Source organism: Myxocyprinus asiaticus, chromosome 37 (assembly GCF_019703515.2).
Source record: "Myxocyprinus asiaticus isolate MX2 ecotype Aquarium Trade chromosome 37, UBuf_Myxa_2, whole genome shotgun sequence".
NCBI lineage: Eukaryota > Metazoa > Chordata > Actinopteri > Cypriniformes > Catostomidae > Myxocyprinus > Myxocyprinus asiaticus.
The window spans coordinates 332,582-346,877 of record NC_059380.1 but is presented as its reverse complement, the minus strand read 5'-3'; the positions used below and the strand labels follow the sequence as shown (position 1 = coordinate 346,877).

At 39.8% G+C, this 14,296-nt stretch overlaps 1 protein-coding gene across 2 annotated transcripts in view; it reads right to left on the bottom strand.

The window, feature by feature from the left end:
* Window positions 1–14,296, bottom strand: part of LOC127428087 (phosphatidylinositol 4,5-bisphosphate 3-kinase catalytic subunit alpha isoform-like) — a 42,100-nt gene that overhangs the window by 13,719 nt on the left and 14,085 nt on the right. For both annotated transcript variants that reach the window (XM_051676159.1, XM_051676158.1), the window contains exons 2-13: window positions 11,656–12,063; window positions 11,343–11,552; window positions 7,732–7,982; window positions 6,984–7,229; window positions 6,704–6,789; window positions 6,479–6,584; window positions 3,543–3,695; window positions 3,089–3,223; window positions 1,246–1,370; window positions 906–1,152; window positions 364–467; window positions 64–235 (exon numbers count right to left, since the gene is read on the bottom strand). In XM_051676159.1, the coding sequence (XP_051532119.1) occupies window positions 64–235; window positions 364–467; window positions 906–1,152; window positions 1,246–1,370; window positions 3,089–3,223; window positions 3,543–3,695; window positions 6,479–6,584; window positions 6,704–6,789; window positions 6,984–7,229; window positions 7,732–7,982; window positions 11,343–11,552; window positions 11,656–12,007 (2,187 nt within the window). In that variant the 5' untranslated portion in view covers window positions 12,008–12,063. The remainder of the gene's footprint in view (window positions 1–63; window positions 236–363; window positions 468–905; window positions 1,153–1,245; window positions 1,371–3,088; window positions 3,224–3,542; window positions 3,696–6,478; window positions 6,585–6,703; window positions 6,790–6,983; window positions 7,230–7,731; window positions 7,983–11,342; window positions 11,553–11,655; window positions 12,064–14,296) is intronic.

The window sequence follows — 14,296 nt, the reverse complement described above, 5'->3', positions numbered from 1 at the left end:
CTAACCTTGCATATGCAAGCAGATACTTGCAGATGAGGTCAAAAGGTCAAAGGCTGAATTTACCTTCTGAGTCTCATCCTTCTTCTCCTGTTTGAGGATGTCTGTGAGGTTGATGAGCTTCTCCATGGCCTCCACCTGTCTGCTCAAGTGCTTCAGGTACATACCACACGCCCGGCAGTACGACTCGAGCAGCAGACCGAACCGCTGACTCACCGTTTTATTGTGCATCTCTGACCTGCAACCCCACACACTCTTCCATTTCACTTGGCACATCAAAAATATCTCAGGCCTCAAACCATCATAGTAATTATGCCACGTTATATTTAAAACCCTGACAGAATGGAGAACGACATGGTTACTTACTTCAAATGCCAAAAGAAGAAGTGTCCAATCCTCTGGTTGGTAAGAGCTTTTTTCAGCAGAAATCGCACCAGTGGATTATCAAGATACTGCTCGTACTTCAAAACCTTTGAAAATGTTTGAATTAAATCACCATAAAAATCTATGAGAAAAGCATGAGAAGGCATTTGTAATTAATGTCAATAATGTCTTTAAAGTGAAGGCTCACCCAAAAATGAAAACTTTGTCATCATTCAATCACCCTCATGTTGTTCCAAACCTGTATGACTTACTTTCTTCTGTGGAACACAAATGGAGATGTTTCACCATTCGTCTTTGTCGCATCTTTTTTACCATTCAATGAAAGTGAATGGTGACTGAGACTAACATTCCGCCTAATATCTCCATTTGTGTTCCACAAAGGAAAGAAAGTCATACAAGTTTGGAACAACATGAGGGTGAATAAATGATGACAGAATTTTCATTTTTGGGTGAACTGTCCCTTTAATTTGTCGCCGAAGTGAAGGCCACTGTATTTGAGTTCATGAAGAATATATCGGCCTCACCTGGACCAACTGAATGAGGTACTGAGAGAGTTTATCATCGGTCAGGTACTTCTCAAGACACCGAACTGCAAAGTCTCGAATCATTGGATCAGGATAGTTACAGTCCAGCAGCTCCATGGCTTGTTCTGGCTTTATCGCCGGCCAGTCTTTAAGAAGGCAATACATCTGTGCGACTTCATCGCGGGAATTCCACTTCACCGCCAGTAGGATCTTTGGCAGGATATCTGGTATGTTTACACAATACTGCCTAGAGTAGAGAAACAAATATAGTTCCATTCAAACTTTGTTGTTAGTGTCCACTGCATTTACACGAGGAGCCCTTGCGAGGGCGCTAGACTACCTGTGTCTCCAGAGGAAGTCTTTCTCCTGCTCTGTGATCTCAGAAAGCGGGTCCCTGTTGCTCAGCTGCCGAAGTTGCTCTATATCAGTCTCCGTCATGGCGTGATCTCGTGCCAGTCTGCTGCTCTGTAGGAGGATGTAGGAGTTGACGAATAATATATATTTTTTCAACATTAAAATATTAGATATACATGTAAAAGGGTAAGTGTACATTTTTGAAGGCTGCAACGGGTCACCATTTCTTTTGATGTTTTTACAATTCTTTAATCAACGTTTTTTAAACTTAAAATAGTCCTGAATTGTGACAAATTAATTATTAAAAGTACAAATATTCCATGTGATCTCTCAATTAATATGAGCTTGCACAAACTGCAAGTATAACTCGATAGCTAAAGTTTATCAAAAAAACACTTTAACATTAGCTTGACAAAACCTTGTTTAAAATGCTTTTAAAAGTTTGAATTTTAAAGGTTATAGTCTTTACAGTCTGACACACAGACAGTGCATTATTAAGAGGATGCCAGGCTGTTCTGGCTGGTTGCTTGCAAGGGTGTTTTGGTTGGTTGCTAGGCATTGCTAGGGTGTTCTGCCTGGTTGCTATGGTGTTATGGCTGGTTGCTAGGGTGTTCTGGCTGGTTTCTAGGCATTCCTATGGTGTTCTAGCAAATTTAAGCGTGTTGTGAGATAGAACATTCAGTTTGAACATTCCGTCAATGTAAGTCTATGGGATTTGGAGCATTTTCAAAAGTCCGTTACAGGATAACCGTAAGTTTTATCAACAAGAAAAGGCAGAGCAACGAGAGTCAGAACAGGCTGAAGGTCTGTGCCAAATTTGATGGATGTAGCTTGAAAGCTCTAAGAGGAGTCAAAATCGATAGTTTGGGTCCTGGCTGAGGGATTTTGGAAAAACCCAAACGAAGACTGTAAAATAAGAGTATGTTGGCTTTGTCAAGCCAATATAGTATTCTACAAGAATAAGAGAAATGTTTTTTAAAATGATTAGGGCCCTTTTTAAGAGTGCCTAGCCTTAAGCACAGTGCTATGCAATACGTCATATGTGCAAAGTCGGTCGGCATGGGCATGAAATTTGGTATTTTCGTGCAAGCATGTACTAAGTCTTAGGCATTAGTGGGTTGGAGAAATAGCGTGCACAATGCGTGAATGGGTTTAGTCAAGAGCAATTTCATAATGAGATTCTTCTCCAGTTATTGTGCCACCTGCGTCATACACGTCATCATGACTAATTGGATGTAGGCTACATTAACTTATAGAGAATGTAAGTATAATAAACCATCTTAATCTACTGACACACAAATCATGACAGTATTAAAAGTGATCAACAGCTCTTTGATTTCATCTGTTGGTGGAATCCCAAACTGTAATTGCAGGAACTGAGTTTAGGAAAATAGCAAACTGCGATTTACTGCACTTCATTAACATACAATACACCAACAGTTTGCATGCATAAGCCCACAGCTTGCGTGAAAATACAGTAGATCATGTCACATACAGTAGTATGTCATGTTAATTAGTCACATGTAATAGTTCACAGATTACAGTTCAAACTTGCACAGCAAAACTGCAACTGATTTTGAATGATAACAAAAACATTTCAAGATGTACCTAACATGAGTTCCTAGATTGTTCTATACAAGTCACAAGTTTCAATTTTTATTAAAAAAAGTGTTTAATTGTCAAATTCCTGTTGAAGTGCTACAATATCCACAATCCTGAAGTGAGATCCACCTTGGAAACAGGAATCACAGCAACAGAGCTTCAGGAATCGTGCATCAGGACGTGTGTCACTATAATTAATTCATTAAGATGTGTGTCTGTAAGCTAACCTGTCCAGACTGGCAGTAATTGTATCCCATCTCCCTGGATATTATCCAGTTAGCGTGATCCTCAATGGTGGCCATGTCAGGGTACTTCACAGGAGAGCTGAAATAATCAAACTCCAGCTCTAGACAGGGCGTTTCCTAGAGCAAAGAAACCATCAGAGCAACTACATAAACACTTCAAAATAAACTAATAAGCTTTCAGCATCTGTGCAGTTATATTCTTGAATTTAGTATTAATTGTTATTAGATCAGTCAAAGTCAAATCTATGATTGTTCTTGTTTCCTATTGTTTTGCATGGAAACTGTGGCAGAATAAAAGACTACATGTTGAATAAACCGCTTTGAAACACGTGCTCTTGATTAACTATGACATCTCCGATTAGAAGACACTGAGCAGTCTTATTAATGCCACCGTGCAGACGGCTCAGCACTGAAAGAGGTCGTGCAGAGAGGAAACCTTGTTAGGGTTGGATCCCGTGACACCAATCGGGTTGAGGAGGTCTTCCAGGCCGTGTGGTACCGGCCACAGATTCAGCGCCATCTTCCCTGCCACCAAAGTGTGCGTGTAGTCGAAGAGGTTGACGTTTCCCCAGGCCAATGGACAGTGCTCCTGTAACAGATCAAATAAGCTTCTACTCATTTAAACATGCATTTCACAGCACTTTAAAAACACCATTAAAATAACTGCTGAAAGTACAAATTAAAAAGGAATCTAGTCATCAAGTACAAGAATGTGCCATTAAAGTTTCTCTGCGATCTATAGCAGTGGTTCTCAACTGGTGTGTCGTGACCCAAAATCGATTCACAGGTCTGTTCTGATGGTCGCAGACAGAAAGATAAAAGCAGTGCTAAATACAAATTATAAACTGCAACTATCCTTATAATCGTGCAGAGTTAGCACAGCAAAATAAAAAGGCTTAACATTTAAATGAAAGGAAATGCTTGGCTTGTTTTTTGTTGCTGATGTAAAAGGCCATCCAATCAACCTCGACGGTGTCACTTGGTAGGAGCTCGTCAAATTAGACAGATGTCAACATGGACAAATAGACTGGCATGCCCTCGTCCTACATCCAATAGAGGTTCGCTTGCATCGTTGGGTCTAAATGATTTCTGGTAATAATAGTGATGGGACGATATGGTCATCTCACGATTCGGGTCGATATACGATATCAGGTTCATGATTCAGTATTATCTTGATTCGATAAAATAACACGCAAATGACAAAGACAGTAAATTTAGTTTATTTTTCGAAAGATGTTTGAGCAAAACGCATGCTATTATTTCTCATCAAACTAAAGTTCTTTAATGCACAATATAAATGCTCAAAGTTTACATAATAAGAGTTTCTCATATATCTTTCTTTATAAGAATCAATCAATCAATCAAATTTATTTCTATTGCACATTTTAAAACAACACCTGATAACCAATGTGCTTAACACACTTGTTTTCTGTTTGTGAAGATCACTCAGTGTACTACATTCAAGCTGATCAGGAGCAGAACAAGCAACCGATCCGAAAAGATATGTGTAAGTGTATATTTATTTTAATAATCTGTTATTGTTGGGGTCTGGGTATCTCAGTGGAAAAGACGGTGACTACCACACCTGGAGTCGTGAGTTTGAATCCAGGGTGTGCTGAGTGACTCCAGCCAGGTCTCCTAAGCAACCAAATTGGCCCGGTTGCTAGGGAGGGTACAGTCACATGGGGTAACCTCCTCGTGGTCGCTATAATGTTCTCGCTCTCAATGGGGCACGTGGAGAATAGCGTGAAGCTTCCACACATGCTACGTCTCCGCAGTAATGCGCTCAACAAGCCACGTGATAAGATGCGCGGACTGACGGTCTCAGACGTGGAGGCAACTGAGATTCGTCCTCCGCCACCCGGATTGAGGCGAGTCACTACGCCACCACGAGGACTTAGAGCGCATTGGGAATTGGGCAATCCAAATTGGGAGAAAAAGGGAAAAAAAAATAATAATAATAATAATAATAATTTGTTATTGTTAATCATTATTATATCACATTTTAACTTATTAAAAATATAAAATTCTACATTCTATCAATGAATATTATATCATGGACTTGTGTACAGTATATAAATGATATGAGCTGTCAATGTTTGAAATAATGTGTACAATTTACAAGAGTTTACATTTATTAGTATAAAGCGCTATAATGGCACTGTCACTTTATGAGTTCAACTTGCATCTCACAGGTGTTCCGGATTATAATTGAATTTAATAATTATATTATTGAGAGAGAAGTCTCTTTATTGCATCTGTGCTGTGTGTGTGATTAAAACTGATATTTCTTTTTAATTTTTTATTTGACTGTAAAGAACAGAAAGGATGTAAGAATACACATTACTCATGTGAAAGTGGACACACATTGCATGGATCGCAATGTTCTGTTCTAACCTCAAGCAGTTTTCCAGGTATTCCTGTACTTCAATTAATTCTAAAAGCTGAATTCAAGCACTTTAAGCACTTTAAGGACCTTGTGCGAAGAAAAAAGTGCAACAGAGGTAAAGTGAAGTGTCATTTCATTTATCATCACATGGATAGGAAACAATGTTGCAAATTTAGAAATACAGAGTTTTGCCTCGATATGGTTCGTTATTTTTTGATTCGCGATATAATGAAATTCTATATATCGTCCCATCCCTAGGTAATATTTTTTTGATATTTGTTTATATATTTGGATTTTTTTTTCTTTTTTCTCCCCAATTTGGAATGCCCAATTCCCAATGTGCTCTAAGTCCACGTGGTGGTGTAGTGATTCCCCTCAATCCGGGTGGTGGAGGACGAATCTCAGTTGCCTCCACATCTGACACCGTCAATCCGCGCATCTTATCATGTGACTTGTTGAGCGCGTTACCGCGGAGACGTAGTGCATGTTGAAGCTTCACGCTATTCTCCGCAGCATCCACACACAACTCACCACGCACCCCACCGAGAGCGAGAACCACATTATAGTAACCACGAGGAGGTTACCCCATGTGACTCTACCTTCCCTAGCAACCGGGCCAATTTGGTTGCTTAGGAGACCTGGCTGGAGTCATTCAGCACACCCTGGATTCGAACTCACGACTCCAGGTGTGGTAGTCAGCATCAATACTCGCTGAGCTACCCAGGCCCCCTATCCCTAGGTAATATTGATCATTACAATGTTTGATTTTAAGGACGTTTCATTCACTTTTGTACGATGAACAATTGTGGTATTGTGTTGGGTCGCCACTCGATGTCCAATGTAAAAAAAAAATAAAAAATATATGTAAAACCTGGTTTGGTTTCTGTTTCAAAACCCGCTGATCTGATGAGATGTGGACTAACTTCACACTGATTGATTTTGACAGACTATGTTGGGTGCACCACAGAATATAGAGTCGTCACCTCTTTTGCCCCCTTCCTTCCTTTCACGGAGCAGATGGACAGACACAGTCGAGCCGCCCGTGGGACATCAGGAATGTACATGTCATAGGTCAGCCACTCATTCCATCTGGATTTGAAAGAGAGAAAGAGAATACTAAACCAACAAAAGTAGACGTTTGAAATTTTCTATTAGATTTTTGTTTTGTGTATTCTCCTTCGAATACTGTCCTCTTGTTTTCACGGTACCTTGGGTTGGAACACGGGACACGTTGAGTGTTTACATTGTCACACAGCTGTTCTCCTCCATGATAGATCCCTGTTCGCACATAAATCTGAAACAATCCGTAACAACCCATGAGCAAACATCCAATCCAGTACAGAAAGGTAATGCAATGTTAAAAAGCCACAGAAAAAGGCAAACCCCAATGGCTTCTACATGCAAACAGCTTCCCATGCATATTCTGCCTCTACAATAAACATGACTCATCAACCTGTGATCAATCCGAGACAAATTTCAGGTAAGCACCTTGTCAATGTCCCGAATATTCACATTAACGTATGTGGCGCAGAGGACACGTATCCTTAGAGTGCTGTTAATGGTCCAGAGAGATTTGGTGGAGGCTTCGCCATTCATGTAAGGCGTGGCGGTGGAGATGCGGCGGGCATAAGAGGGCATGGTGAAGTTGTCCATGGGCAGCTGGGTATAAAGACTGTCCTTGGACATAAGCATGAGGTTTGGCATGCGACCCAGCATAATGCAACTCCGTATATACTGAGAGAGAGAGAGAGAGAGAGAGGGCGACTTCAGACATACAGTCCCATAATCAGCACATCTCATGGGCAGTCCAGTATGTGCTCTAAACACTGATTCCGGCAGTGATCTTATAAATGTGACTTCACATGTAGAGCGGATACAAACACTACTCATTTGCATTACGAAACATGTCCAGAGAAATAAAACAGACAAATGTGAGGCATGAGAGATACTTTACTCCTATAGGTAGCCGGAAATCATGATCAAATTAGCTAAAATATTTAATAAACAAACACAAAAGCATTTGTAAAGTTTTAAGAATGACAAGAATTTAGATTCTGCAGAGATGGTTTAGGCACTAAATGGTTAGGCAGTGCACAGTATAGAAGCAGAAATCACTATTGAGGACCAACAAAAGTAGCACTGGGAACAGAAAATAAAGTTATATCCATGTTATATAAGCATTGCATTCTTTCATTCTTAGATTGCTGCTTTAGTGAGGCCAAAAGAGAGCAGATACCTTGTACTGACTGATGGGATACTTTTCCAGAAGATACTCGTCACAACCACAGACCTTCAGGATGTACTTGCCCTGATACTCCTGTACGCACATCTTCAGCTGCTCGGCTGACAGCAGCATGCTCCGGGTCTTCTTCCTGATGGCTTCAGCGATCACCTGCTCAGGTACACAATCATGATTGATCTTCAGCGTGTACTTCTGCTTGTCATTGTTGGGAGAGACGATCACCCAGATAACCACGATGATTTGACCTAGCACACACAGAGAAGTCTTGAGCGCTAACAGACACAGCACTATTCGACTCCTTCAGGCATTAAGCATGTGCGTGTTACATAGAAAGACTAGACATTGAACGGTTCCCCATGATGTTATCATGGGAACGACTCTAATGGACTTGTTGTACATGCATGCCACAGGCATTCCAAGCAATGAGGAAACGGAGGGCAAAAGCATGAAAATGAGCATCATATGCTTCGTGACAACTATTATTACAACACAGTCTCATTCATATATTAAAGAACACCGCAAAACATCCAGGAGTGACCCGAGACTATGACTGAACAATTATTTTGAACAATATCGTGATGTTGATTTGAACTGTGATATAATAAACATAAAAGAAACAAACGTGTAAGTGATTTCTTTTAACCAAAAATGAACCCATGTTTTGCCTGTCATCTGAAGTCTGAGTCAAGTCTCGAGTCTTTCATCACGAGTCTGAGTCAAGTCTCAAGTCACTAAACATTACAACTTTTATGTTTTTTAAAATACTCTGCTTAAAAAGTGTAAATCATTAAACAGCAGAAGGATGTCATATAATGAAATAATATACAGTCACATGCGCTGCACGCCACAGAATGAACAAGAGGTGCCGCTCTGCCCTCTCATCTCCTTCACACACACACACACACACACACACACACACACACACACACACACACACACACACACACACACACACACACACACACAGACACACACACACACACACACACACACACTCACTCACTCACTCACACACAAACACACACACACACACACAACACACTCACACACACACAAACACACACACACACACAGACACACACTCACTCACACACACACACACAACACACTCACACACACACACACACACACACACACAACACACTCACACACACACAACACACTCACACACACACACACAACACACAAACACACACACACAGACACAGACACAGACACACAGACACAGACACACAGACACAACAAACACACACACACACACACACACACACACACACACACACACACACAAACACTCTACTAATGCTTGATTTTCATGCAGTGTGTCTAGTAGTATCCATCTGCAGAGCCACAGATATGTGTGTTTAGTGTATAAACCACTGTGAACTCTCAAATGACCTTTTTCACCAGAGATTTCAGCTCATGGGAAGTTTGATATAACCAAAAACAAAAACAGGAAGAACTTCAAATGTCTTTCAAAATAAAAGTCCTGCTGTAATGAGAGCTTTATTTAACTGGATGCATGAAATAGTAGACATTACGACAAAAAAATATTACTACTGTATAAAAGTCTAATATTCAAAGCAGTCGTTATAATACTCAAAGTAACAATAATATAACATTAAATGGTATATTATTAGTATTATTATCTGTAAGCAATATCACATAAGTGTACTGAATATCAGCATGATGTGATTCAGTCATGGCAGGCTTTTGCCTCAGGTGATCAGATTGTTTTCATTTAATGTTTTCATTAATACTGTAAAGCTCTGTTGTGCATCTTTTCTGTTTTTTACCAAAAATAATTATTTATAAATTATTATATTTACACTACCGGACAAAAGTTTTGAAACACTTGACTGAAATGTTTCTCATGATCTTAAAAATCTTTTGATCTGAAGGCGTATGCTTAAATATTTGAAATTAGTTTTGTAGACAAAAATATAATTGTGCCACCATATTAATTTATTTCATTATAAATCTAAAATGTAATAAAAAAAAAAAAAAGTTTTTGAAATGGATGACTTGGACCAACTAATAAAGAAAAGCAGCCAATAAGTGCCCAACATAGATGGGAACTCCTTCAATACTGTTTAAAAAGCATCTCAGGGTGATACCTCAAGAAGTTGCTTGAGAAAATGTCAAGAGTACATGTCTGCAAATTCTAGACAAAGGGGGACTACTTTGAAGATGCTCAAATATTACACGGTTATGATTTATTTTGGATTTTGTTTAGTCACAACATAATTCCCATAGTTCCATTTATGTTATTCCATAGTTTTAATGACTTTACTATTATTCTAAAATGTGAAGAAAAAAAAATATAATAAAGAATGCTTCAAAACTTTTGACCAATAGTGTATATATATATATATATATATTAATTATATTTTCATTTGAGCAAAGCTGTACAGTATGTTATTGATTAAACACAATTTGATAATAACATTTAATTAAAACATTTAACGTGGAATCCAGAAAAATTAAAACAGAAAAGGCATAACTTGTTTCGATATGAGTTTATGCAGTTCTTTTTGTCAATAATTTTCTGTGTAATTTCATCAAGTTTTTTTATTTTTATTTGTTGCCTAAGTTTCGAGTTAGTATCGATACCGAGGTACCGGGGCTGGTATCCTACCGAGGCCAAAATTTTGGTATCGGAGCAACCCTATACGGGACAAATCTGTCGCACGGGACCTCACAAGTGATCATAACACATGGGGAAATGTGACACAGATGTAATAAAACCATACAAATAAAACACAAATTCTTACATTAAGATATTAATAGTTAAGGTTAAAAGACTCGAGTCGTTTTTGAAATATTCACAAGTCATTTTTGTCGAGTCGGACTTGAGTCCGAGTCTTTAACTTGAGTGTGTATGGCGCACAGAACTGCACTGGACAAAAAGGAATTCCGGCTGGGTTATCTTTAACCCAGCATCTACATACCACATCTGTGGCAAGCTCCCCATTACCACAGCCAAAAATGTTGAGTCGTCCCTCAGTGCGTACAAACAAACAGGAAACACATTCACAGTATATAGTGGGCGGCACCGCAAAATGACCATCAAAAATGTGCCACTATCACACCATTTCGAAACTCCGACTATAAGACTTTTGGTTTGCATAAGCGTTAAACTGTATAACTGACCATTGTCTCAGGCATAGCTGTGCTAGTTTAATGTCTCTGTCTGGCAAATTACTCTAGATGGGACAAACATGCAGAATCCTGTAGAAACATTCGAAGAGTTCAGAGAAGAACACTTACTAATGCATGCCGGGCCGAACTAGGCAGATACCCCCGAATATTGTATGTAAACACAATCATGCTAATAAAGTACTCCTTCAGGATCACCTGCTGTGGCTTATTTTATGATAATGACCAGCTGACAGTGCATCATCTCTTATGTAAAGCACTGTTCTGTAAACTGCATACACAGGAACCAGAAGTTCCCCAACTTCAAAAGGAAAATTGAGATAACTTTACAGCTTAAATAACAAGCATTTAGTACTGAAGAATTCATGCAAGTGATTGACAGCCGCAGATGTTGTTCATAGACATGCAGTTGAAAATAACCTGGAATAAAGAACTAGACTGATTACCTTTGTCTAATTTGCCATATATGTGCTTTGGAAGCTCCGGTGAGGACTCTACGTTAGGAGGATAAACGTAAAGCGCTCGACTGTGTGATCCGCTGGCATCTCGCAGTTCTACAGAGTCTTTGCAGACATTAAGAATATTTCTCCTGAAGTCTTGCACCTCAGGATCCTTCACTAGATCAAACTCACACACTGGCATGCCAATGGCAAAACCTGAAACACATGAGACACCATTTAAGTACATAGTCTGATCAAACAAGCAGCTTTCTCAGTAAACACAAAAGAAAGCAAAAGCAGGCATTGTTCGAGGTCCTACCGATTTCTCTATTGAGGATTTTCTCCTCTCTGTTTCCTACAGGCTCAATGACCTTCAGGAAGGGCTGGAATAACCGAAGATCACAAAGTCTTCTCGTTTCATCGTAGAACTCCTCACGCTCCGCCTCTTGCGTTACGCTGACGAAAATATACGAGGTCTCCTCCTGCAGCAGGTGGTGGAGAGGGCACTTCCTCGCCTCCTTAAATAGTTCATGTTTGATTGTGATAAGCGTGGCCTCCCGGAGGCATTCCAGCGTCAGGATGATGCCATTGGGCAGCAAACAGTCCACCTGAATTCTGGGTGGCATCAAATGGATGCCCCATAGTTCTCCTGAGGATGGCCTTGGAGGCATGGTTTGTAGTCCTCACAATCTTGAATATTGAAACAAATCGCCAACCTCTTTTTCTCCTGAGGGGAAAGATGATAAAAAATTAAGTGGGTTCTTGCAGCTTGTTTGATATTCATAGAGACATCATGCAGTGGTTTTCAACATCAGTAAAATCAGTGGATGAGACTCCTTACAGACATCTCTGATCAACAGATAAACTAGAACACTAACACTAACCCTAACCCGTCCTGAGAGAAAAACAGGAACATACAACTAAACAAACATAATTAACCTGGATTTATTGACGGTGATGCTGCTCATTAACTCTGTGGAAGAGATTAGGCCTATCTGTATCCAAGTAACATAAAGTGACATAAGTTAAATAGATGTTACCTACTTATATAACTTACCATGTACAGTATATAATAAAAATGAACGTTTATATAACTAATATATTTACACACTGAAATATTTGAAAACAGGAAATATGCATTTTCCAATGACAAGACTGTCGGTAAACTTTAGAATCAAGGCAGGATGATTTGAACAATATCGTTATCGATTCTTAAATCCTAAGATTGATCTTTCACTCTATGCACACAATCCATTAGTCACTGAATAATGTCTCTTTAAATACCCACTCTGTTCTTTACAGCCAGTTATTGATCAAAAACAACAAAAAATGAACTTTTAAAGATGAAGTGTTTAATTTCTGGCACCAAACAGAATTACAAAAATAACGTATGTTTTCAAGCAAGCTTTGGCAACACATCATCACGTCCTATCACACCTTATGAACAAACTGACCATACTAAATAAAAGTTTAAAAACGTTTAAGGTCATAATGAACAAGACCACTATAACATAACACACCAGACAGAAAGCGTTGCAGAGGAATCCGGTCATCCGATAACATCGCCGGATTGAACGGCAGCTGGGTAGGATGGTTCTTCTGGTAACTAGTAAGCGTAAGGATGGGGGGGAGGTGGCGGTGTATTAGCGACTTGTGTTGCGATCTCATTATTGGTGGTGTGTGTGTGTCCTCCACCTTGTAAATGCGACGTCAATGTTCACTCTTGTTTTACTCCGTTCTCTGTCTCTGTGTCTTAAAGGGGTTGCACACCGGACGCGTCTGGCGGACGACATGGCGCATTCTAAAATTAATGAAGGTACGCACACTGCCGCCGCCACTCGACGTCTGTAGGCGGCACCCAGCGACGACTCAAGAGGCTGCTCAAATTTCTGCCGCACCACGGAGCGCAACTCGCATATTTTCCGTTAAATTCAACCTAAATCATTTTCAAAGGACATCGATTATTTACTCTAGCGTTCTTCATTCTTGAAGAAGGGAAAAATCTTGGTAACTTTTGTGTGTACTGTCTGCAACCTGAACCGCATCGACATGCAAACATATCAAACATCAACCGTGTTTGATACCTGTGCCGTGTCCTAGCCGTGACGCGACGCTTCTCGTCCGGTGTGCGATTTTGGCTTTAACATCTGTAGGTGAATCTAAATTTCTTTTCCTCTATACAAGTCTGCCATGGTTGTTCATATTCCCTCGACTGAACAGCTAGTTCATGTAGCCACGCCCCAAACTCACACTATAGGCTGAGCTAGAAAGGTATGGGTGGAGCTGAGCGGGCCGCTCAAAATATAAACATCGATGTTTTGATAGTGTCTGGGTGACTCAGTGTTTATACTTTAACCCACGAAAGGCTTACTTATAGTTGACAATGAACAATAAACTAGGATAGTTGAACGTATTTTGGCATCAAAAAGTTTACACACTTCACCTTTAATTCTAATCACACATACCCCAGATGAGGAAAAGAAGCCACTCGAGTCTCTTTCGTTAATATGCGCTCATTTACAGATGCTCTTTGCAGAACTGCCGGTTTTCTTAAAGAGACAGTACTGGTAGGGGTGGGCAATATACAGGTAGACACGGTAAACCGGTAGAAATTTGACAACCCATTTACATTTTGGATTATTGTATCTATCACAGTTACACAAAATTGCCTCTGTTTTGCAAGAAATGTGCACAGAATTCTATTCATGCGGTACATATTCTGTCTGTAAAATAGAGGAGGAAGGCGGAGTGGCTGCTGGTTCCACAAATCCCTGTGAACGAAAAGATAAGGGGGATTTTGTGAAGAAAAAAGGAGCATCCTCCATGGTGTGGTATTGGTTTGGCTTTATAAAAGCTATAACGAGCAAAGGTTTGCGTATTATGTATATAGCCACGTACAGTATATTGCTATAGAGTGTATATCGAAATTATCATATCGGGTTTTATTAGACTCTGAAGCA